At 45.9% G+C, this 24,749-nt stretch overlaps 4 protein-coding genes across 4 annotated transcripts in view; all 4 read left to right on the forward strand.

Moving 5' to 3' along the window:
* Window positions 1-7,640, forward strand: part of LOC114049137 (signal transducer and activator of transcription 5B) — a 63,106-nt gene extending 55,466 nt beyond the window's left edge. The window contains exons 10-16 of the mRNA XM_027870314.1: window positions 5-65; window positions 923-1,017; window positions 1,117-1,247; window positions 1,989-2,159; window positions 3,582-3,633; window positions 4,231-4,338; window positions 4,783-7,640. Of these exons, the coding sequence (XP_027726115.1) occupies window positions 5-65; window positions 923-1,017; window positions 1,117-1,247; window positions 1,989-2,159; window positions 3,582-3,633; window positions 4,231-4,338; window positions 4,783-4,909 (745 nt within the window). The 3' untranslated portion in view covers window positions 4,910-7,640. The remainder of the gene's footprint in view (window positions 1-4; window positions 66-922; window positions 1,018-1,116; window positions 1,248-1,988; window positions 2,160-3,581; window positions 3,634-4,230; window positions 4,339-4,782) is intronic.
* Window positions 7,641-12,925: 5,285 nt separating this feature from the next.
* GHDC (GH3 domain containing) lies at window positions 12,926-18,971 on the forward strand. The gene is made up of 9 exons (XM_027870567.1): window positions 12,926-13,113; window positions 13,353-13,628; window positions 14,501-14,637; window positions 14,863-15,376; window positions 15,817-16,009; window positions 16,213-16,284; window positions 16,664-16,797; window positions 17,192-17,280; window positions 17,529-18,971. The coding sequence occupies exons 2-9, from the start codon at window positions 13,367-13,369 to the stop codon at window positions 17,757-17,759; spliced, it is 1,632 nt and encodes a 543-aa protein (XP_027726368.1). The 5' UTR covers window positions 12,926-13,113; window positions 13,353-13,366; the 3' UTR covers window positions 17,760-18,971.
* Window positions 18,972-20,550: 1,579 nt separating this feature from the next.
* Window positions 20,551-21,336, forward strand: HCRT (hypocretin neuropeptide precursor). The gene is made up of 2 exons (XM_027870316.1): window positions 20,551-20,562; window positions 20,635-21,336. The coding sequence occupies exons 1-2, from the start codon at window positions 20,551-20,553 to the stop codon at window positions 21,061-21,063; spliced, it is 441 nt and encodes a 146-aa protein (XP_027726117.1). The 3' UTR covers window positions 21,064-21,336.
* Window positions 21,337-24,220: 2,884 nt separating this feature from the next.
* Window positions 24,221-24,749, forward strand: part of KCNH4 (potassium voltage-gated channel subfamily H member 4) — a 25,119-nt gene continuing 24,590 nt past the window's right edge. The window contains exon 1 of the mRNA XM_027870568.1: window positions 24,221-24,296. Coding sequence (XP_027726369.1) covers window positions 24,221-24,296 — 76 coding nt within the window. The remainder of the gene's footprint in view (window positions 24,297-24,749) is intronic.

The following is a 24,749-nucleotide window of genomic DNA, read 5'->3' on the forward strand; positions in this document are numbered from 1 at the left end:
ACAGCAGTAGCAACAACATGGAGGATTACAACAGCATGGCCATCTCTTGGTCCCAGTTCAATAGGGTGAGGGAAATGGGAGTCAAACAACTGTACACCTTGGGAGAATCATTCACAGTAGATGCCTTGGGGAATTTTCTTCCAATCCTGTTTCCAGGGCCTGTACCTTTCACTAACAAAAGATACTAAAGGCAGCTCTTCTAGGTAAAAGGGTTTCCTGAAACTCATCCAGATTTTGGGTGGAACAGAGAAAATGTTACTGAACACGAAGTTCTATTATTTGCATGTCTTAAGCAACTGGACTTTTGAACGTATATAGTCAGTTTTAGTCCTTTATAATAGAATATATAGAATGAAGCAAAATATGAACAAAACTGTAGTGAAGGGAAGTGTTAGGACAAGCATGTGTTTTATGGCAGCTAGGTGGTACGAGGATGGAGCACCAGCCCTGAAGTCAGGAAAGCCTGAGTTCAAATGCAGCCTCAGACACTTAGTAGCTGTGTGACCCTGGGCAAGTCACTTAACCCTGATTGCCTCCCAAGAAGCACCAAAAAAAAAATAATAATAAAAATGATACATTATAGAATGTGATGAGACAAAGAAGTGAAGTCAGGCAGTGCTGTCATCTGGAGAGGCTGTGGATGTCAGGGAAGACTTCATAGAACTGAGGTGCTGGGCTTCAGCAGAAGAAAAGAATTTCAAACTCCCTCCTGAATTTGCTCTTTTGGGTAGCTGGCCTGTTGGTAAAACTCAGAGGCATAGATTCATGAAGGTAGGATGTCACAGATGGTCGTTTTCCATTTATTTGGTTGTAACTACAATTAAAAAAAAAAGACTTAAATTCCAAATGTCTTTCATACTCCCCCACCCCCTTCCCCCTCCCCTAGCATTTTAAAAAATTGTTTTGTTGTGTCAAAACACAGGAGAACTTACCTGGACGGAATTATACTTTCTGGCAGTGGTTTGATGGAGTGATGGAAGTGTTAAAAAAACATCTCAAGCCTCATTGGAATGATGGGTAAGAGTCTTTATTACTTGGCTAGAAACAAAGGAAAAAGCTCTCCTTTTAGGGAACAAAACTTCAGATGGTTTCTTCTCCTTTTGTCTCTGTGATTAGGGCCATCTTGGGTTTTGTGAACAAGCAGCAGGCCCATGACCTACTCATCAACAAACCAGATGGAACCTTCCTACTTCGATTCAGTGACTCTGAAATTGGGGGCATCACCATCGCCTGGAAGTTTGACTCTCGTAAGTACCCTCCCTTTGCCTTCCCCAAAAAAGACAACCAAACCACCACCAAAAGGTGGTTAGTTACTTTTTGGGTAAAATTGTTTCTCTCTCAATTGAGAAATTAAGCAGCCTTCATTATACAGCATCCCCAAAATTACCTTATGCTGCTTTTAGGGGAAAAAAGTCATTTTCTTAATATTTGTTATAGTAAAAAAAATTTCTTAAATCATATAGATGCTTTTGGTGCAATTTCAATGAGTTCATTTTAATTATGCCTTCATTACTTACTAAACTAAGGGCATTATCATTGGTTGTCCCTATCTAGCCCTGAACTTGGAAGTAATACTTCGAACAGCTTTAAGGGGCTCCGCGGGTTTTTATCTTTCATGTTGTGAGCAAATAAAAGCAAGCATAATAAACTTTAGTAATATAAGTTATCATTCTTACATGCCAACAAATATATTTTGTTTTTTAAGATGCAAGAGGTGAAAAGTTAAGAATTCATTTCCTCCCAAGGGAAATAGCCTAGTATTAGGACTTGAGAACTGTATTTGATGAGGGTTATTCACACTTAGCACACCTAAGGAAAATGTGTGTATTCTGTGGTCATTGACCCTAGTCATTATCTCAGATGTAACTGAAGGTGGCTCCCAGGAAGGGCCTTGTAGAGGACAGTGTTCTGTAGTATTGGAGGACTTGGGGAAGGGAGAGGTACCCTGCTCTACTTTTGGAGTGTCATTTTTCTGTTTGTTGATTTAGAGGAGAGGATGTTTTGGAATCTGATGCCTTTTACCACCAGAGACTTCTCTATCCGGTCCCTGGCTGACCGCTTGGGAGATCTGAATTACCTTATCTACGTGTTCCCTGATCGGCCAAAAGATGAAGTATACTCCAAGTATTACACACCAGTTATGTGCGAGTCTGCCACTGGTAACAGAATTCAAATTTTGATCCAGTTTTGATGTGTCTTATTGCTGTCTCTTTATCTTATGTAGCAAGATGTAAACTTAATTTTCAGTTACTCGTGTATTTTATCCAGTTTTTACAGTATCCATGACAAATGTTAATTATGAATTCTCTCTGCCACCGCATCCCTAATGTCAATGTCTTAGGGAATGAAAACTCATTTTTAATGGTAGCATATACCAAGCAAAATTGAGAAGAGAAATCATCCAGGAGGAAAGAAATCATATTGCAAATTTCAAAGCTAAATGATGTTTCATTACATGCAATTTTTAATATACACATCTGTTTCCCTCTTTTAGCATTTATAACCAAGAATTTCTTATTATATCTATCTCCAAATGACTTCTTTTGACCAATTCTTTTGTTTAATCTCCTTTATTATTTTGTCACTGATTGGAGGGAACAGAGTTACCCAAAAGATGTGAAATGCAGTACTGGTTATCAGGTCGTAAAGTTCTTTGGTCCTGAGTAGGTCAAGTTAAGGCACTTGCAAACAGATCTTAAGAGGCTTATTAACCATAAAGCATCTTGGCCTGTTGAACCTTGAAGCTGTTGAATAACTGCTGAACTAGATCCAAGATGTTGATTCAAACCCTAGTTTTGCTAGTTACTGGCTGAATGAGCTTGGGCAAGTCCTGTAACCTCTGTGAGCCGCAGTTTCCTGATCTGTAGTGTGAGAATGAGGGTATTGTGAGGATCAAGTGAGATAGTGTGAAAAGCCCTTTATAATGGTCAGGTACTCCATGAATGTGAGCAGTTAAGTCAGACTTCTGCTTGTTCCTATTCTTGCTTCCAGGAAATAATGCTATATTTTCCATTTCTGAGTGTGGCTTTCCCATACATTAGCCTTTCACATAAAGACCAGAAGTTGAATAGCTCAGTTTTAATCCCAAGGCTACTTTCCCCTACAACAAGTTATGTGGAGAATGAAAGAAATAGCCAGCATTTTTTAAAAAGTCATTGCATAAATAGTACTCACCTGGGGTGAGTGGGCGAGTGTCTTTTTCTCAGAATGCCATGAAAATGCCAAATTCTCCACTTCAGGAAGCATGCAGGCAGGCAGATGAATGGGGGAGGTATATTTTCTTTTGGGGTGAGCATATCATTAATGTTTAATTTGGACTTGTAATATTGAAAATCTGATTTGTGATTGGGGGAATTTAGTTAAATAGCCAATTAATTATACCAGTGAAGCCTTAATTTGCATTCTCTGCAGTGAGGTTTCACTTGTCCCTGACATTCTTGGGTAAAATTGGGGGCTAGGTCTCTGGGTGCCTTTCTGTCTTATAATCCTTATAGGAAGGCCATTTCTGAGGAAGACTGCATATCTACCCACTTGGTAATCACCATTGTCTTCAATCCCCTTCTTCTTTCTCTCCTTGGCAGCAAAAGCTGTGGATGGATATGTGAAACCACAGATCAAGCAGGTGGTCCCAGAGTAAGTGCCCAGCTCATATTCACATTTTGACTCTTATCTCCATTTATCATCCCCCTATGCCACATATACCCAAACATATTCCATAAATGCCCTGTCCAGTCCTTTCCCAGGAGGCCTTGCTAAGCCTGATTATTGGGCGGGATCTTGGTTTTGTCCTAACATACTAAGGGCTCCAAACCACAGCTCCTTTTCTCAAAACATGTGGCATACCTCCCCTTCCTAGCTACCCCAAAAGATACTTCCCCAGTACAGAAGCCACCGGATTACCAATTTACACCACCCCAGACTCAACTACTAGTACATAAAAAAGCTGAGCCCCCCCCAAAATGAGAAGCAATGGAGAGGGGGCAGATTTGGGTTTTCTTCAGTAATGCTGACCTAGCATAGGCACCCCTGGGGACAAGCTGTAGGCCAAGTTTAGCAAAGGCAAGCATATTTTGCTCAAAACTCAAGTTCTGGAACCATAGAAAGGGATTCCCAGAGTCTTAGAACTAGAGGAAGGGGCTGCTAGGCCATCTTTCTTCCTCTAGGCCTGTTTCTGCTTCAGTCCTTCAGGCTGGTTGGGGTCTGAGGTTCTGTTTTTTCTTCTTCCTCCAGGTTTGTCAGCGCATCTGCAGATTCTTCAGGGGGCAGTGCCACATACATGGATCAGGCCCCGTCCCCAGCTGTGTGCTCCCAGTCTCATTATAACATGTATCCCCAGAAGTAGGTTGTGTTCTCTTAGGGGCCCAAGGAGGTGGTGACCAATGTTGAACCGTCAGGGTCCCCCCAGTGGACTGGAGTTTATTGGTTTAAGTGGGGATTAGTGAGCTAAAGAGGCCAGACCTGTCCCAGTCTATTCAGATGGAAAATGCCAGTGGTCATTCTAGGAATAGGGGTGGGCTATTAGTTGCTCCACATTGTCCATTAGCAGTTGTCCTTCAACCAGTTGTTCCATGACCTGGGAGGTGGTTTAATTTGGGTCACTGGATACAGCTTGATTAAATCAGTGGCTCTCCATTTCCCTGTGAGCTAATGCTGGGGTAAAAATCAGCTCAGAGCAGAGGAGTGAGGGCAGTGCCATCAGGCTGCCATGTCTAGAGACCTGGGATTAACTGAGGAAGTGTGGTTTCTTTTTAGATTCTGATGATTTCTCTCTTCCTTTATCAGCCCTGACTCTGTCCTTGACCCAGATGGGGATTTTGACCTGGACGACACTATGGATGTAGCAAGACATGTTGAAGAACTCTTACGCCGACCAATAGACAGTCAATGGATTCCCCATGCCCAGTCGTGACCCCTGATCCCTCCAGCCCATAGCTCTTCATCCCCCAGCCGGAGGATCACTCTTGTGGATGTTTAATTCCATGAATCGCTTCTCTTTGGAAATAATATTCATAATGTGAAGTGTTAATACTAGTTGTGACTTTAGTATTTCTGTGCATGGTGATGCCAGTGGGGTGGGTGTGAGTGTGTATGAGTGTGTGTATGTATATTCAAGTGAGGTATTTTTCTTCCCCTTCCCTCCTTTCTGTCCAGGATTTGGCTGCATTTATCAAGACCTTAGGGACTGTGGCCAATCTCTCTTTACTAAAAGCCAGTTCTTGGGAAAGTCTGAGCTTTGGCTTTGGAGGGTGGGGATGGGTAGGGGTGGAAGGGAGGTTGCACCTCCTAATCAAGGACTTATGTTGCTGTTTCAGCCAAATATTACAGTCAAAAATTTAACAGTTGTTGCCTTTAACTATCCTCTGAAATTTCGATCACTGCCTTTTAACAGGAAAAGCCAGGTTTTCTTTCTTTCTTTTTTTTTCCTAGGTAGGGTTGGGAAATTATGACAGTTTGAAAAAATAGATGGAGTGGGGGAAAAGAGTTTTGGGTTTTCTGTTTAGGGGTTGATCTTTTTAAAATGCCACTTAGCACATACAAATTCACCTTTTTATGTGGAGTTGCTCCTTTGCGGGAGTGAGAACGCATGCATGCATGAATGTTTGGGGATGTGTATGTTTGACATGGGTATAAGACAGACTAGCCACAGATGTACATGCTTGTAGTACTGATATCCTGTGCATTTGGGCTATGGTGGAATACTAGATATTAACTTCCCAGGGTTAAAAACAATAATTTGTTTCCTGAGGTAACCCACAATTTGGATCTGATCATTCAAAGACTTTTCCTTCCCTGCTTATTCTCTGGAATGTTGGATACCAAAGTGTGAGGGTTTTGTTTTTAAGGATCACTTAAAGAGTTATGGATTTTATAAATGTTAGGTGCCCTTTTGTTTTTTCTAAAATGTATCCTCTTCATTTCCCTTCTGCCTCTCCCCACTCACAGATGTCATCAGAATTGTCTTTCTTTACCTCCAAGTCCTATGCCAGTCCTAGGCCCATTGTCACTTGCTTTTCCTTCCAGTGTTTACACCAGTGTCTTGAAGATTTGATGGCATGAATGTCGTCTGAACCAAAGGCTAGCTTGTTGAATTTGAAGTCCATGGTCCACCTATTGTGTGGTTGTGGGCAGTGATAGAAGTTGGGGGGGGGTTATTTGTAATGTTTTTGATTTTATTTTGGTAAACAGGAAAAAAGGGAAAAAAATGAAATTAAGCATAGCATAATTTTGACTCATGGCAATTTCTTCAGTAGCTTCTTACTGCTGGGGAGATGTGGGCTGTGACTGGGATGTGTAGCTGAACATAGGTTGGGGAGTGAGCAGACACAGCCTATGGGTGAAGCCTATGAGGTTCTTCCCCCAACCCCCTCTCTCCAAGAGAAGGGCACATGGCCATACCCAGGAGAGTTATGTCACTAAAAACCTTATTTTTATACTTGCTAGTAAATAAACAGATATTTTTTTAACAAAAAAGTTATGAATTTATCAAGTATCTTGATGTTGATGGAGAAAATATTCCACTTTAGTAAAGTATTTATTGGAAGGTAACTTTTTAAAAGCCGCTGTGTGTTAGCCTTGGCTCAGTTTTATATGTTGATTATTTTTTAACCTGGGCATCCACACCCTGGCATTGCCAGGCAGTAGGAGCATCTCTTTGCCCCTCCTGGGAGAAGACTGAACTCTCCAGGAACACCAGCATTGGCTGTGGGATGCTGTTCACCCCAGGATGTGGGCTTAATTAGGACTCCAGTCCTGAAAATGGAGGAGGGGGGAAAAGAGGAAGGGGAAAAACTGTGTTTCCTAGGTACTGGGACTTTCATAAAGAATCTGAGAAATGACTCTCTAGCTTTCTCACTTCCTGATTACCCCTTCTGAACAGGCTTAGGAGTCTCGGGCCCTGGGTGAGACTTGGTCCCGCCTGGAGTGGTATGGCCTAAGAATTCAATTCATGTTCTGGCAGCCTGTGCCCACCAGGGGGCAGCACGAAAATAGGATCATGTCTGAGGTGGACTGTGAAAGAGCCGAACAAGGGAAAACCATAGAAATGTGTTCCTCTTTCCTGGGCTCCGCCCAGTTCCATGCTGAAGATGGTTCTAGGAAGCGGTGATGCTCTTAACTCGCACTCACTCCCGCAATTGCAATTCTCCAGGGACACCAGGCTTCCCAGATAGCATGAGACCTGGCACTTGGCTTAGCTGCCCTCACTCTTCCAGAAGCTGCTCCTGCGAGACATTTTGGACTGAAATATATATTGTTTTCCTTCTCCCCTTCTCCCCTTCCCCCCTTGCAAAATACAGAGCCAAACTTTTGTTCATGCTGATTATTGATGAAAGTCAAGTTTTGACCATTTCACCTCCCTCTTTGCCCCTCTCACAAAACAGCAGCAAAAATGTTTCAATGGTATGTGGTATACACAGGGTTTTGTGAGGGTGGGAATACCCAAAAAGTGAGTATAATTTAAATAAGAGAATACTTTTGATAATTTTTCTTTTTAAAACTTTGTGAAATTATTTCGGATACATATTTTAGTGTTGAAGCAGATACATATATATAGCCAGCCACCAATAAAGTATTGTGTACAATTTTGGGCAGTCACAAAATTGTGTATTTTATGTTACAATAAAGGCCTCCTGAAGAGACAATACCTTTTTCCTTTGATTTCTTTTTCCCATATATCTCCAAAGTTTTGGGGTGGGGGAGGCGAGGGCAGCAGCACAGGTGAGGCTGTGTAAGCCTGGGCTGTTTCAAATGAGACAAAATTGAGATGTGTCTGAACTGCTGGAAAAGGGGATTTGATCAGCTCAGGAGAATGGATTCTTGAGTGGTTATCTGGATCCACCCCCTCCTTAGGGATAAAGCCACATCCAAACCATTTCAGACATCCAATTTTTAAGTTTTGGAGAAGATTCCATCCTTCTTTAATGCTTAATTCCAGGCATGTCAGCTTTTCCTGTTCAGAACATTATTTTTATTCAATTCAGTTCCACAAATGTGTACCTCTTCGCTGCATAAGGACCCCACAGTTTCAGAGACCCCCAAATTTATCACCCAGAAGGTAGCTTGCTAATGAGCCGTTCCAAGTTTAGCTAGGCCTCTCCTCCTATGATGAATGGGAAGTCAATCCATCACCCAGCTTTTACTCATAACACTTCCAGCTTGGTAAGGCCTCGTGAAACTTTTATTGCACCGACAACCTTAGATTGCCAATCCCAAGATTTTATATGCGATATAAATCCTCACCATGGCTGCTTTAGCTAGTCCTCCTTGCTTCTGTCTTTACCGAGAACCTAAGGGATTACCTGCTCTCATCAATTTGTGTCCCTGTCCCAGTTTTGTGTATTATGGGTGTTACAGCATAACCACAGTGCAATGAATGAGCTTCGCATTAGGGCAACCATCTTCCTAATCAGAAAAAAATATGACCTATTTTGCCCTGATGCTTCCTCCCTCATTAGATTTAAAGAACATTCCCGCAGCTGCCTAGAGATTGCCTCCCTAGAATTAGAGAATCTTCCAAACATCACACAAGGGCCTGGGTTCAAAACCTGACTGCTCCTTACTACCCATGTGACCTTAAATACCTTCCTTCTCTGGGATTCAAGTTTCCTTTGTAAAATGAGGATTGCAGCATTTCAAAGTAGAAGGGACTTAGCGGCCTTCTAAACTAGCACACGTCCGGAAAGGAATCACACTACAACACACGCCATACGTGGTCATCTAACCTTTGCTTGAAGAACTATTTCCCCATGTAGCTCTTTTCAAATTTGGATAGCTCTAATTGTTAAGAAGTTTTTCCTGATGACAAGACTAAAATTATTTCCTTTTAACTTCCACTCAGACCTCCTAGTTATTTCTAAAATGTAGCATCCCAAACTGAATGTAGAATTCTGGATGCGGTCTGACCTGGGCTGCACACAGCCAGACTATTATCTCCTTATTCCTAAAACCAGTGCTTTTCCGTGCAGCCCAAGATAATATTGGCCTTTTTTGACTGCCGTATCAGTGTTAACTTACTTGAGCTTTCAATCCCCTAAAATCCCCAAATGTTTTAAAAAATGTTGCCTAACCATTCTTCCCTCACTTTTGTACTTATGAAGTTGATTTCTTAAACCCAAAGGTAAGACATTTTTCCCTATTAAATTTAATCTTGGTTTCAGCCCAAGATTCAGCCTCTCAAGTATTTTTTTGATCCTGGTAGTTATCTAGTGTGTAACCCATCCCTTTGCCATCTTCAAGTTTGATAAAGTTGTCTTTATCAAGTCACTGGTAAAAATGTTGGATATCATGGGACACTTTACTGGATACCCTCTTCCAAGGCCATCTTTTACAAAAGAATAGAATGAGTTACTTTTTCAACTGCTTTGCTAAAATCTAGGTGAGTTTTTCTCAAATCAGTTAGGTAACTGCCTCCAAAATAAAAAGGAAATGAGATTTATCTGACATGTCCTGGTTGGTTTGGTTTTTTTTCTTTTAATTATATTTTATTTTCTGGTCTATATTCTCTTCAACCCATCTCCTCTCCACCCCCCATTGAAAAACAAAACCTAATACAAACATATGTAGTTAAAACAAATTCTCAGGTTGGCTATGAACCAAAAAAAAAAAAAAGTCTCAATCTGCACTCTGAGTTCATTACCTCTTTCACTGAAGGTGAGTAGCATGTTTCTTCATGAATCATTTGGAATTGTGATTGGTCATTGTATTGATCAGAGTTCCTAAATCTCTCAAAATTGTTTGTCTTTACAATGTTATTGTCATTCTATAAGTTGCCCTCAAACTTCTACTCATTTCATTTTTTTTTTTAAATTTAGTGAGGCAGTTGGGGTTAAGTGACTTGCCCAGAGTCACACAGCTAGGAAGTATTATGTGTCTGAGGTCAGATTTGAACTCAGGTCCTCCTGACTCCAGCGCCAGTGCTCTATCCACTGCACCACCTAGCTGCCCCTCTACTCATTTCATTTTGCATCAGTTCATACAAGTCTTCCCAGGTTTCTCTGAAATCATCCCCTTCATCATTTTTCTTACAGCACAATAGTGTTCCATCACATTCATGCACTAACTTGTTCATCATTACTCAATTAATGGGCACCCCCTCAGTTTCCAGTTCTTTGGCATGATGGCCTGTTCCCCCCCCTTTATTTATTTTTAATATTCATTTTTAAATATTTCAAGTTCCAAATTCTCTTCCTCCCTCCAACCCCTCCCCCACCCATTAAGAAGGCAAGCAAAATTATATCAATTGTACATGTGAAGTCATACAGACCATTTTCGTATTAGCCACGTTGGGAAAAAAAAGCAAGAAAAAGAAGATGGAAAAAAGTATGCTTCAATCTTCACTCAGAGTTCATTAGTTCTCTCTCAAGAGGTAAATAGAATTTTTCATTGTAAGTCCTTTGAAACTGGCATGGATTATTGTATTGATTGGGATAGTTAAGTCTTGATCATTGTTACAATGTTGCTGTTACTGTATACAGTGTTCTCCCATTTCTGCTCTCTTCACTTTGCATCAGTTCATATAAGTCCTCCCAGGTTCTTCTGAAACCATCTTGTTCCTTGTTTCTTATTGCACAATAGTTTTCCGTGATGGCTTATTCTTTTTTTTCTGCACTTAATAGTATCTTATTTTTTTCCAGTTACATGTAAAGATAGTTTTCAACATTCATTTTTGTAAGATTTTGAGTTCCAAATTTTTCTCCTTCCCTTCTTTCTCTCGCCTTTCCCCAAGACAGCAAGCAATCTGATATATTTATTATACATGTACAATCATGTTAAACATATTTCCACATTAGTCTTGTTGTGAAAGAAGAATCAGAACAAAAGAGAAAAACTATGAGAATAAAAAAGTGAAAATAATATGCTTTGATCTACATTCAGACTCCATGGTTCTTTCTCTGAATGTAGATAGTAGTTTCCATTGTGACTTCTTTGGAATTGTCTTGGATCATTGTATTGCTGATGAGAGTTAAGTCTATCAAAGCTGGTCATCGAACCATGTTGCTGTTACTGTGTACAATGTTCTCCTAGTTCTGCTCACTTCACTCAGCATCAGTTCATATAAGTCTTTCCAGGTTTTTCTGAAATCCGCCTGCTCATAATTTCTTTTTTTTTAATTAACTTATTTTCAGTTTTCAACATTCATTTCCACAAGATTTTGAGTTCCAAATTTTCTTCCCATCTCTCCCCTCCCCCACCCCAAGACAGTGTGCAATTTGATATAGGCTCTACGGATACATTCATATTGAACATATTTTCACATTAGTCATGTTGTAAAGAAGAATTAGAATCAATGGGAGAAATCATGAGAAAGAAAAAACCAACAAAAAAAAGAAAAAAGAGAGAGCAAATAATATGCTTTGATCTGCATTCAGACTCCATAGTCCTTTTTCTGGATGTGGATAGCATTTTCCATCATGAGTCCTTTGGAGTTGTCTTGGGTCTTTGCATTGCTGAGAAGAGATAAGTCTATCAAAGTTTGTCATTGCATGTTATGGTTGTTACTGGGTACAGTGTTCTGGTTCTGCTCACTTCACTCAGCATCAGTTCATATAAGTCTTTCCAGGTTTTTCTGAAGTCTGTCTGCTCGTCATTTCTTATAGAACAACAGTATTACATTACATTCATATACTACAACTTGTTCAGCCATTCCCCAATTGATGGACATGCCCTCAATTTCCAATTCTTGGCCACCACACAAAGAGATGCTATAAATATTTTTGTACATGTGGGTCCTTTTCCCTTTTTTATGATTTCTTTGGGATACAGACCTAGATATTGCTGGATCAAAGGGTATGCATGGTTTTATAGCCCTTTGGATATAGTTCCAAATTGCTCTCCAGGATGGTTGAATCACTTCATAACTCCATCAACGATACATTGGTGTTCCAATTTTCCCACACATGATGGCCTATTCTTGACGGAGTCATGAAGGCATGCAAGTTCTTTGTGATGTTTTCTAGATGTTTAACAATCATCCCTTTAGTAATAAGGTTTTCCCAAGAATCAAACTCTTTGGCGATAGTTTGAAGATTCCATTATCTCCTCTATTTTTGAAAATCAGTATATTTACCCACTCCAGGCCTGCCACACCTCTCTGGTTCATTAACAGTGGGGCAGCCAGGTGTCATAATAGATAGTGTGCCAGGCCTGGAGTCAGGAAGACCTGAGGTCAAATCTAATCTCAGACACTTACTAGCTGTGTGTCCCTGGGTTACCAAGAGTCGGACATGAATGAAATGACCGAACAATAACAACAGTGTCTCACCAATCACATCTGTCAATTTCTTCAATGCCTGAGAATGTGGTTTATAGGGGTGTTGGGCATGGTGATTTCTAAGATCTTTCCCATTAAATGAATCTCTAGAGCAAGGATGGGGAACCTGCAGCCTCGAGGACACATGTGGCCCTCTAGGTTCTCAAATACGGCCTTTTGAATCCAAACTTCACAGAACAAATGCCCTTAATAAAAGGATTTGTTTGGTAAAACTTGGACTCAGTCAAAAGGCCACACCCAAGGGCTTAGAAGGCCACATGTGGCCTTAGGGCCGCAGGTTCCCCACCTGTGCTCTAGACCTTTCCCCAAGTCTGTTTCCTTATACAGCCCCATCTCATGCACTCCCTTTACCTCTCTAGTCCTCCATTACTCCAGAACTCTACTGCTCTGAAGCGGCAAGCCTGACTAGGAATGCTTGACTTAAGAAACAGGTGTTCATTTACATGCTACTCACAGACATTTAGTCCAAATGCACACAGAAGCCCTATTTCCACTCCTCAGCTCACCCTCCACTTGCCTTTGTCTTCTGTCCTGCTCGTGTTTCTTCCTCTTTCCTTCCCCATAAAGCCCCAATCCAGTGCTAGAGCTGCTAACTTTTCACAGCCTGTCCCTTTAAGACTCCCCTTCCACCTTCCCCCAGCACAAATGCACAGCCCGAGCTGGCTGCCTTCCGGGTGACCAGATTTCCCTAGCTGGGCCCTGCCCTTTAAAACTTCAACTCTTTCTGGTCCGGAAAAGGAATATTGTTTCCGGAAGAAACCCGGAAGAATCCTCAGAAACTGGGGTTTAGGGAGGAGGTGAAGCATGCGCTGGAATCCAAAAGGACGTGGGAGCACAGAGCAAAAGTAAGGAGGGGGGGTGAAAGTAGGGGGATTGGAGCCGTGGGGTGTCCTGGAAAACGGGGAGGTAGGTGGGGAAAATGAAATAAGATGGCCAGAAAACTATTCCAGCAGCCTTAGAGAATGCTCCCTTCTCCTCTCCCTTGTTCCCCATCTTTTCCTGGAGCCTGGCTGTTTCCCTGTCCCCCGTTTGCCTCAGTTCTATATGTGGAGGAGCAGCTATGGTTCCCCTATTCCTCTCCTAGAAGCTCCCATCAAGATGTTGCTGCCACTGTTGTTGCTACTGCTACTGCTGCTGCCCTTGACCCTGCTCCGGTGGCAGAAGAGCAGAAGAATGGGTAAGGCCTGGGGCTCTACACTCCAGCATAGCATGGCCTTACGAGCCCTAGGTTGGGCAGCAGCCTGGAAGCAGTGGCGACTGGAGAAGAGCACGACTCAAATCCTTCAAAGCCAGGAGCAAGCGTTGCATTGGTGTCTTCAGGGACCCCGAACTGCCACCTGCCCAGTAGGGGAAATACCAGGTAGGTTTCTCCAAAGAACTATGGAAATAGTTCCCAGGTTCAGCCACTGTAAATATGGAGAAATGGTAATAATAACATTTATGTAGAGCTTTAAAGTTTGCAAAGCATTTTACACGCTATCTCATTTGATTCTCACATCAGCCCTGGGAGGTAGGTGCTGTTATTATCCTCATTTTACAGATGGGGAAACTGAGGCAAAAAGCAATTTGCCCAGGGTCACACAGCTAAAGATGCTAGAGGCAGGAATCAGACTCAGGTCTTCCTGACTTCCAAGTCCAGCACCCTCTCCATTGTACCCTCTGGCTATCCATCACCACATCTAGTAACATAGTGGAAACAGGGCTGGATTTGAATTTCAAGGACCTGGGTTAAAAACCTGATTCTGCTGCTTATAGCCTGTGTGATCTTTGGCAAATCACTTAACCTTTTGGACCTTTGTTTCTCACCTGAAAAATGAGAGGTTTGGACTAAGATCCTTTCCATCTCTAGATTTATGATCCTATGTATATAGGATAAATAGACTGAGAGAAACCACACATGAAAACCTCTGAGCCCAGAAATCCCCACAGTGTGGTCTTGGAATGAGAGAGAGTTTTGCCCAACTGATTAGGTCCATAGAGGAATGCCAGGCTGCCAGAGACCCTCCCAAAGCCCATCCTCTCCTATTCTAGTTTAGTCACACTCTCCTGCTCCCAAATCTTGGTTTCCCTCCAAGCCAACTCCGGAACCTCTTTTTTGTTTGACAGTCCTAGAAAAAGGCACCCCTCCCACCTTCCATACCAAAGAGTCTCCCCTCTCTCTCCCCCACCCCTACAAGAGATGATTCTAACCAGAGTATTTCCATTGGGGGGGGGTTTCTCTGATGGTTACAGACTTGAACAGTTTCCGGAATCAGTTCCCTCTGGTTTGGCCTCACCTGGACCCCCACAGCAAGACAGGGGAGACAGATGAGAACTTGGCAATGCTGCAGCATCCCCAATACAACTCCACCCCCTGGGATTCTTTACAGGTAGCTAGGGAAGTGGCAGAGGTGCCTCCAGGGTGGGGGGGGGGGTAGAGGGACTCCCTTCCCCATCTGAGCTACAAACCTTTAAGCTCACACCTCATGAGTGGTGGGAAGGTTACCTCTATATTTTTGGCACTGAGATTGGCAGGGGACAACTTGGTTCAGAGTTGGGATTGGGGTGGAAGAGGTCAAACTGATGCTTTCCCATCCATACTTGTCTCTTTCCAGATCACGTTGCTGAGTTTCAATTTCTTGAAACAGTTGTATCCAGGGGCACTAGTCCCAGGAGGCACTGCCCGTTTGACCCTCACTTCCCCCTGGCCTTGCTCCCTCCCCTGGCCCCTGAAGCCCCTGGCCTGGGCTTGTCCCCCTGGGGCAGAAGCAGGGGACCCTCAGTCGCTGATTCTGGCAGCTCTTGGAAGCAGGGAGCTGCAGGTGCTAGAGGCCGGAACAGCAACTGAGTTGTTGGATGTCTTCTCCTGCCTTGGGGCTGACTGGAAGGGGCTAGTGGAAGCAGTGGCTGCTGGCATGCCTGGCTTCTTGCCCCCTGCCCCTACCCGGGCAGCAGAGCTGAAAACTGAACTGGAGCAGGGACCGAAGGGACTGGCTCGAAGGCTCTGGCCCCAGCTGCAGGTGGTGGTGATGAAGGATGCAGGGGGGCAAGACGTGGCCAAAGCCTCCTTGGGGAATACCTGGTGCCAAGGGTTGCCTTTCTTCTCACCTGCTTATGTAGCTGCTGGAGGTCAGGGGGTCAGGAAAGCTCTGTAATGGGCCTAGGGTAGAGATAAGTGGTCAACAGTGGGCAGCAGACATCGTGAATCAGAGCTGGGGATCATGGTTTAGTCAGGTTGGAGCAGTTAAGGTCAGGTGATGGAGGAACAGATTTGATCCTGGCAGGAAGAACAGGCAAAAAGTCAAGATCTGGAATGGGGAGGGTCAGAGGTGTTACCAGCAGGGCAGGGCAAAGGTTCATAAGGTAATGGACTGGGCCCTATCCTTCCCCTATAGGTGGGCAGGAGGGGAGAGAATATCCCAGAATACCTGTCCTTGAGGACTGCTCTGGGTCCCACTTTTCATAAAGCTCTCATTTCCAGTTTGGGGAAGCTAAGGGAAGGATCTGCTTTGTTCTGAAGCTCCTGGCTTACACTTTGTTCTCTGCCCCACCCTTCTTCCTACCCTCAGGTATAATTGGATTGAACCTATGCCTAAAGCAGCTAAAGCCAGGATACCTCTTACTCCCAGGACCTCCCTTTGTGGAACTGCTCCCAGCCCAGGGGAAGAGCCAAGAGGAGGCCCCCTCCACCCTCCTACTAGGGGAGGCCCTACTAGGGGAAGAATATGAGCTGGTGCTGACCAATGATGCTGGCCTCACCAGGTGATGTCCCCAGACCCCTGCCTCACCTCTGCCCCTCCAGGCATTGCACTGGTAAAATGAAAGTGGGAGGAAAATTAAGCAAAGGGCTTCCTGCTAAGGCAGAGGAGGAGGGAGGCTGGGGCTGAACTGATTGCTCCTTGTCTCCCCTACCTTATTTATCCCTTTCTTTTTACCTCTTACTCCCCTGTCTTTGCCATGCGTAGGTGCCCCCTGGGGGATGTGGTCCAAGTTATCGGCTTCTACAATCAGTGTCCTGTAGTCAAATTTGTCCGAAGGTAAGTGGCCCACTGAGGGAAGTGCCAAGAGGGTTTTTCCAGAGGATTATGGAGAAGACTTAGGCTGAGACATCCAAGGTCCCATAGACAACCCTTGGACCCAAAGGTTCCCATGCTGAGAGGTCTAGGAGAGATCCTTCAGAGCCCTCCCAACTGAGTGACTCCAGAGAACAGTTTTGTCCTCCTAATCCCAAAACCTGGCTTCCTTCTAAACCAGCCCTATAAATCTTCTCCCTGAAACTGCTGGGAGGCTCTAAGATTCTTGCCACCTTGCCAGCCCTCCCTGAGGGTTAGGGGAGAGAGCGCATCCCTGAAAGCCCCTCTCCTTGGGAGACTGATATGACCCCCTTGTTTCTCCCCCATATTCCTCCCACCCTAGGCTGAGTCAGTCCCTCAATGTCCGAGGTGAGGGCATCTCTGAAGATGTGTTCTCTGGGGCATTGCTACGTGCTGTGGGGCTCTGGCCAGGGGCCAAGTTGCTGGATTACTGCTGTGCACAGAGTAGCATTCTGGGTAAGACATTTTCCTACCTCCCTCTCTTAGGGTCATGCTATCCAGTCCCCTGCCTTTAAGTAGGACGTGCACCTTTACTACCACTCTGCCCTCACTTCCCACTGCCCAGAGTCTCTCCAAGGCTGAGATCTCCCAGGCAGATGGCAGCTCCTTGTCTCTTGATAGAAATCCTCTCCAGAGTCTAATCTTCATCCCTTCTGGAGTGTTATTTCTCTTCCTTTTTTCCTTCTCTTATGAAACAACAATTTTCTGTTCTCCACTTACAAGCCCAAATGTGCCCCCATCCTCCCCCAAAAAACCTGTCACTTTTTTCCACGTACCCCAAGATGGGAACTAAGGGGAGGTAAGAACCTTCCCAAGGATCCCTCAAGTAAAGAGTGGAAACTTCCCACAGACTCCTTCTCGGATGGCTCTGCTCCCCACTACGAAGTGTTTGTAGAACTGAGAGGGGTCAGGGGCTTGTCTGAGGACCATCGACATAAGGTAAGGGAGTAAGGAAAAAGGGTGTAGTTTCCCCCACCCCAGTTCCTTGAATTCACCTGGGATTGGGAGAGAGAGAGGAATTTATCTAGGAAAGAAAACAAAGGAAACTGAGGAGAGATGAGAGATCCTAAAATCCTTTCTAGCTGGGACAAGCTCATGATCTGTACCCTCCCCTAAACCTTGCCCGCCTCCTACACCCTATAAGCATACACTTTGGACTAAGCTTTATCTGTCCTTTCTATTCCCAGCTGGATCACTGCCTCCAGGAAGCCTCCCCCACCTACAAGTCTCTCCGTTTCCGAGGCAGTATTGGACCTGCCCAAGTCCACCTGGTGGGCCAAGGGGGCTTTAGTGAACTTCGTGCTCTCCTTTCCTCCTCTCCCTCATTAATGCCCTTTTCCTCCTTTCCCCCAGAGATGCCCCGCATCCTGAGACATAAAAGCCTAATCCAGTTTCTGCTAAAGAGGGTGGTGTCCTGAGTGTCCTCAGGTCCCCACCTCCATCGCAGTGTGTCTCTCTTTCATATGTCTCTCTGAAACCCCATAGTCTAGGGGGCTCTCTGAGTCTAGGGGTCACCCTAGCATCTCTGTACTCTCTCAGAGTGGGAAAAAAAAATCTCATTTGGGAACCCTTTTGGCCGGTTTTCCTGCCTTCTATCCAGGCTAAGTGATGCTAATTTTAGCTTCTGGGCAGTGAAGGACTGATAATGGGGGCAGGTAGAGTTACTGGAGGTGAGTGCACCAGAATAGAATGAGTATGGGTCTTGCTGTCCCTTCTGTCTCCATGCATGAACACTAACTTGATTTTTAAACGTAGGGACTAGGTTAGGTTTAGACATCAGGCCTGTGATTTCATTAATATAGGGGATTCCTCTGGATGAGGAAGCTTTACCAGTGCAGGTCAGCATTAGAAGCTTTCTCTGCCAGGGTCACATAGCCAACGTGTGCCCGAGGCTGGACTGGAACCCAGATTTTCCTGATTCCAAGGCCATCACTCTTATCTACTGTGCCACACTGTCTGTCTATCCATCTCTAAGAGATATGGTGTACAATCAGAAATTAAGAAGAGCTATTGGTGAATCAGTCTCCCTTCTCATGCCTCTAACAAGTTAGGAGCCTCTAAGCTAGAAAGGGACCACTCTGTCCTCCCTCCCTTCACCCTCATTATCTTGACCATAATTTGGCAGCAGCTGCATTCCACTTACCCAGTCCCTGTTTCCCCAGAGATTGTACTGATACTGGCCAGGGAAGGGGGATCTTGTGGGGGGAAGTGCTATCAGAGACAGTATATTTTGAGCCTTGTTGCAAGCACATGGTTTTCTGGAATGTCAGAACTGGAAGGAAGTCTTAGAAATTGTCTAAGCTAATGCCCTCATTTTAGAGAAGAGGAAACTGAGTCCCAAAGAGGTTAAATGATTTGCCAAAGGTCACACAGCCACTTTGTGGACAAGCCAGGAGCCAAACTCTGTTCTCCATTATTCTTTATTTCCATTTCACTCCACTGTCATTCCTTCTGCCTTGGTGTTGGGGTAGAAATGGCAAGAGGGTAGGGGTGGGCAGTGGGGTCAATAATGCTAAAAGACCATAGGAAACCTAACCAGTCCCCAAGCCTAGGCACAGGAGAAAGTTGGCTTATGCTTCCAAAGAAATCTGTCAACAAGCCAGTTCACAATAAACTTACCTAGACCTGTATGTATGATGGTCTATGTCTCAGGGGTGGGGTGGGGTGGGGTGGAAGGGTAAAAGAGGGATATTTCTGAAACTAGGGAAGAAGCGAGCTGAAAAAAAAAGGGGGGGAGATGGGGATGGATAAAAGCTTTTTTTTCCCTGAGAAATAATGATTTGGAGCCTTGGAGAGACAAAGAGATGAGAATAAAGAGTTGCTAACAATTCATCCTCTTCCCTCGCTACATATGGTTTATGCATCATGTCTAGGACAAGATGCAGTATATGCCTCCCCCCTCCCATTTTTACCCTATCCTCTAATTAGTCTAACGACCCTCACTTCCCCTCAGCCTCATTGTCCCCAGCCAGAGCTGGAGCTGCTTTTGTATTCTTGGATTCCTGGGTCTGCAATTGCCTTATTAATGCCCAGCGACTGGTGTCATCTCCAGGGAGCTTTCCATCTTCCGTAGGGGAAAGCCAGGGGCCACATCACCCAGAGCCATCTCCAAAGCCCTCACCTCATTCATTCTTCCAGTCCCAGCCTAGAGACGAGTCCCCCTCCATGACTTCATGACGGTATTCTTAGTTGTGGCTTTGTCTGATCCAGGGGATGTGCGTAGATGCCCATCCCTCCCCCCTACAAGCCCTGGTCACTATAAGCCTCAGGGTAAGAGCTGCCCAGTCACTGCCACCCAGTCACTGCTGCGCAGCATCTGCTTGGCTCTCTGTACCCTCCAACTGGACAGCCTGACATGCTCCTGGCTGTCCCTTACTCCAGAGCTCCTGGCACTATGGATCCAACCACTTCAAAGGTAAAGGCTGAAGGGATCTAAAGAAAGGGAATAGGAGGTGTCAGTAGGGGAAGCGACCTTTCAGGCTGCAAACATTTTTATCAGCTCACTTGGGGTGGGAGAGCCTCATCTGATCTTATGGAGGAATTAGGAGTTCCCAGTTCAGGTCCATGATTCAATTCTTGGTTGCAGGCCATGAGTTGGGCAGCTGGAAAGTGAGGAGTGGCTGAGTCCATAACCCTAGGTCTCAGAGCAGCAGCTCTGGTCCCACAGGAGAGGCAGGAGAAATGAAAAAGACTCATCCTTGGCATCCTGACTTTTCTCTGATTTCTTTAGGAATTTGAATACACTCTCTGTATGCCAGCATTCTTGGGGGTGAGGGGAAACAGATCAGGTGAGGAAGCAAACAGAATAAGGTGAAGAACTCTCTACCTCATAGGAATAGATTTGAGATGGACACTGAGGTAGATAGCAGATGGGAGTCTTGGCACACACACACACACACACACACACACACACACACACACACACACACACACCCATTCATAAAAATAGCCAAGTCCCCTAAACCCCATTCCTATAGACCAGCCCAATTTATTTCCTTCTTCTCCCGCCCCTTTGCCTTTCCTTCTTTCGCTATAGTGGAGGTGATAAGACCTCCCAAGAGTGGAAGTCTGACCCGTGTCCTTGGCCCTCTAAGGAACCACAGAAAGCTGGGCTCAAGTGATTGCATCTTTTACAAACTCTTGTTTTTCACCAGTATTGGAATTTCTGGGTGACAGTTTCATGACGATGGGAGATGTGAAAGTGCTAGCATGGTGACAGCGGTGGGGGGTGGAGGGAGGTTTACCCTTGCCTGCCCAGTGTGCCCACCTCTCCCACCACCCTCCCCACCCTAGGCTCCTTGGGCCACCGTGACGCTGCTGCTTCTGTTGCTGGTGCTCCCAGCGTTGCTACCTGCCCGGGCAGCCGCCCAGCCGATGCCCAACTGCTGCCGACAGAAAACTTGTTCCTGTCGTCTCTACGACCTGCTACACGGAGCCGGCAACCACGCGGCCGGCATTCTCACCCTGGGGAAACGGAGGGCGGGCCTATCTGGGCTACAGGGACGACTACAGAGGCTCTTGCAAGCCAGCGGCAACCACGCCGCAGGCATCCTCACAGTGGGGCGCCGTGCAAGCGCAGGCGGAGAGCCCCTCCCCACTCCCTCCGGAGCCCCGGGCTACAACAGTTGCTCCCGGGTCCCTGGCACCTTGTCCTGCGTTGGGCATCTGTGTACCGATAGCCCCGCAGCACAGGACCCTGTCCAGAGCTGGCGGGGGTCATGAGCCGCAGAGGCGACCGTCTACCAATAGCCGCTCCCCCAGCAATTGGGCTTTCAAAGCCCTGGGGCATCACCAGATTCCCAAGACTGGCTGCTCAGTGACTCAGTTGTTTGGGCAGTGGCAGGGGCGGAGTTAGGGGGGTGGGAGCTCTTCTTATTTTCCATGTATTCGGGATGGCCCCAAAGGTGGAGATATGAGAGACAGGTGGGTTTCTCCCCGCCTCCTCTCAGCCCCAGGTCTGTGCTCCACCTCCGAGAATGGGGGGAATAAAGATGACTCACGCTGAATGTGTCCTTTCTCTGTTACTGCGGTCACCCCTTTCCTCTCCCTAGTAGCAGACCTTTGCGGGGGAGGGGGGGCAAGGGTCTGAGACAAGGTATGTAAATCATACCCTTCCGTGTGCCACAGTCACCCCAGACTTGGAGATTTCTCTGCAGCATAAACGACTTAGCACAAAAATAAATCGGGAGGGTAGGATTTCCTGGCGCTGAAGAGATCGAAGGGGCAGCCAGATTGAGTAGACAGGATATCCCGGCTCTGGATTCAAATTACCACCTGTGTGATTTCCACTTAATCTCCATAAGTCCCACTTTCTTCATCCGTTAAATGAACTGAACTCCAAAGGCCCTTCCAGTTGTAGATCTATGCTCTTATGTACATTTTCAAAAAGTAGTATTTTTAAAAGTCCCTTTTTTTTCTTTTTGGTGAGGCAATAAGGGTTAAGTGACTTGCCCAGGCTCACACAGCTAGTACATGTCAAGTGTCTGAGACCAGATTTGAACTCAGGTTCTCGACTCTGAGGCCCTAGCACTATCCACTGTGCCACCTAGCTGTCCCCAATACGTTTCTTTTATTCTCGAAGTTCTTCCTATTCCAGACCCAGTCACCCTTAGCGCACCTCAGTAACCTCTAATCTAGGCTCTACTCCACACCTTATCCTCACTACCTACCATTTTAGAATCTTCAGCTCATGAGTATTGGGGTGGGGGGAGGCGTCGAAGACAAGAGCCAGAGGAACCAGATTAAAGGGATTTAATCTCACTTTCCTTTGTCCACATCCTCCTCCAGCCCCAGTCAGAGTCTAAAGAACCCAACAAAAACATTCCTTATTCAAAAAAACAAAAACCAACAGAGGGTATAGGAAATGGAAATGGCTCCTGTTAAGCCTTGTCCCATCTCCCCACTGCCATCTGACTGCCTTGTTCCCCTGCAGCAAGAGACAGAGGGGAAGAATAAAGCTTAGAACTGCCTTTATTCCTGTCTCAGTTCCCTCCTTCACTGTCAGGAAGTTCTTTCTGCTATCCCTCCTGCATAACCTTTCTGTTGTAGTTTCAGTCCCCTTGCCTCTCTGGTTCTGCCCTAAAGTACCCTTTAAAGATTTATAATCCAGCCAACTAACTGCCACAGGGTCTCAGTCTTCTCTAGATTTCTATCTCCTCTAGTTTCTCTTTCCATTCCGGGGAAGTGTGTGTGTGTGTGTGGGAGAGGGGCAGATGTCAAAGTAAGAAGATGTTAAGATAATTATTTTAAGATACACAAGCTGAACCTCCCTCTCTTCTTTGCTGAGGGGAAGGACCAAGGGGGTGGAACATGGCATAATATACCGTAGGACTTGACTGATGTGTTAGTTTTCCTTACTGTTAGTAGGGAGATTGCATTTCTTTCTTTTCTTTTAAAAAGTTCTTTGTTACAGGGTAGACTCTGGGTTGGGAGTATATAGGGAAATAAAGGTGATGTAAAAACGAAAGATATTAATAAAAACTAAAAAAAATACAAGCTGAGAGTTGGGCAGTCTTCCTCCTTCAGTGGTTGTAGCCACTTCTACTCAGGATTGGGTGTGGGTCATTGCCATAGAGAGGCAATGGGGTGTAGTGGTAAGAATGTTAAGTTTGGAATTAGACCCATCCTTAGTACCTATGTGACCACGGGCAAGTCACTTAGTCTATATCTACCCACCTGGAAAGTCAGGTTAACACCCTTACCTCACAGTGTTGCTGGAAGGATCCAAATGAAATCATACACTTTACAAAATTAAAATGAGATGATCAAAAGGATTTATAGTCTTCTTCGGAACTTCTAGTGTGGAAACTCCATAAGTCAAAGCAGATTGAAACCCATTTCTGACTTAGTAGAAGTGTTCTAGGGAATTGTCTGTGTTAAATGTTTGACCCAAGGTCACATAGCTAAGGTACTATATGAAGCGATATCTGAAACCAAGTGTTCCTGATCCCAGACCCAGCACATCATCCATTATGCCTCCTTGCCTCTGGAGCATATTACTGTCAGCTATTATAAGTTTATCGATTTAGAGCGCAAAGAAAGTTAAGAGGTCATCCAGTCCAATGACTCATTTCACCAATGAGGAAAAAGTAGAGAAAAGTGAAGTAATTTGCGCAAGGTCACACAGGTAGAATGCCCAGCTGCTTCTATTCTCCACACCCCGCTGCTTCTTGAACTCATTAAGAGTTAATTTGGGGGGAATGAATAAAGAAAGGGCCCAATAGGGGGCTCCTGGGTTCCAACGCGCAGCGCAGAACTCAAGTATCTGGTCCCGCGTGGGCGAAGCGAGGGGGAAGCCCAAGGGCGGAGCCAGGAGTGGGAGGCCCAGAAGCATGCATGGAGGCGGGTTCACAGAGCAGAAGCGGGGTCACACCTGGAGCCAAGAGCTCTCTAGAAGGAAGAGGGCAGGTTAGGAGGCGGGGCTACATGGAAGGAGGGACGTTCTCTTAGCGCTAGCCTCTCCCCAACTCTCCAGGACTCCCCTGTGGGCGTGTCGTCATCCAGCTCCCTCTGAGACACGCGTGGGCGAACCCTACCTCTGCTAAGTGGGCTGCTGAGAGGGGAGGGGGGCTGTCTTTGGCAGCCCCTCCCCCTGTGGGGGCCACGTGGCGGGCGCTTGCCAGGCCGCTGGGGGGAAAGAACGCAGCCCCAAAGGGACTGGGGGGCGGGGTGGCCCGAGCTGCAGCGCGGAGAAGAGCTGAGCCCCGAGCCCAGCACAGCAGCAGCGGCGTCGTAGGAGGAGAGGAGGAGAGGAGAAAGGGAGGGAGGCAGGCGCATGGGGCGCCCCGGCCCGGCCGGCAGCGCGCCCCACCCTGCCCGGCCGTGCTAATCCTCCCCCTGTAACCTCCTCCTCGAACTTGGATCTCTCTAAGCCAGGGCCATGCCTGTCATGAAGGGGTTGCTGGCCCCCCAGAACACATTCTTGGACACAATCGCCACACGCTTCGACGGCACTCGTGAGTAGCGGATGAGCGCTGCAGGGGCTGGGAACAGGGGGCAAGGGGCTGAAGTGACCCCAGGGTTGCCGGGACAGAGATTGCAACCTGTCCGGGTCCTGTCAGCCTGGGCTTAATGCAAACACGAGTGAAGGTGGGGATGGGGAGCCCAAGGGCACTGGAGAGGAGTCGCATCCCGAGACCTAGGGAAAGAGAGACTGAGGGTGGCCAGGTCAGAACCGGGCATCAGAAAATGCGTTGGACTGGGGCCACTTGAAGAGGCAGGACAAAAGCAGGGATCCTCTTGTGGGGGCAAGCAGTGAAGGGAGCCAGGAACACTTGGACTGTGGGTGCAAAGGGTCAGGAGTTGCTAGGGGTGCGGTAGCGCGGGGCGGGGATAGGGGAGACTCTTTGTGCAGCGGAGGTGGGAAAGGTCTTTTCGAGGCCCAAGGCTGCCCCCTCCCCTAAATCTCT

This window comes from Vombatus ursinus, unplaced genomic scaffold, assembly GCF_900497805.2.
Source record: "Vombatus ursinus unplaced genomic scaffold, bare-nosed wombat genome assembly UNPS02014797.1, whole genome shotgun sequence".
NCBI lineage: Eukaryota > Metazoa > Chordata > Mammalia > Diprotodontia > Vombatidae > Vombatus > Vombatus ursinus.

Coding starts and splice junctions, on each gene's coding strand:
- GHDC (XM_027870567.1), top strand. CDS start 13,367: ATGTTGCTGCCACTGTTGTTGCTACTGCTACTGCTGCTGCCCTTGACC. Junction 14,638..14,862: donor CCCCCTGGGATTCTTTACAG/GTAGCTAGGGAA, acceptor GTCTCTTTCCAG/ATCACGTTGCTGAGTTTCAA. Junction 17,281..17,528: donor CTGAGGACCATCGACATAAG/GTAAGGGAGTAA, acceptor TTCTATTCCCAG/CTGGATCACTGCCTCCAGGA.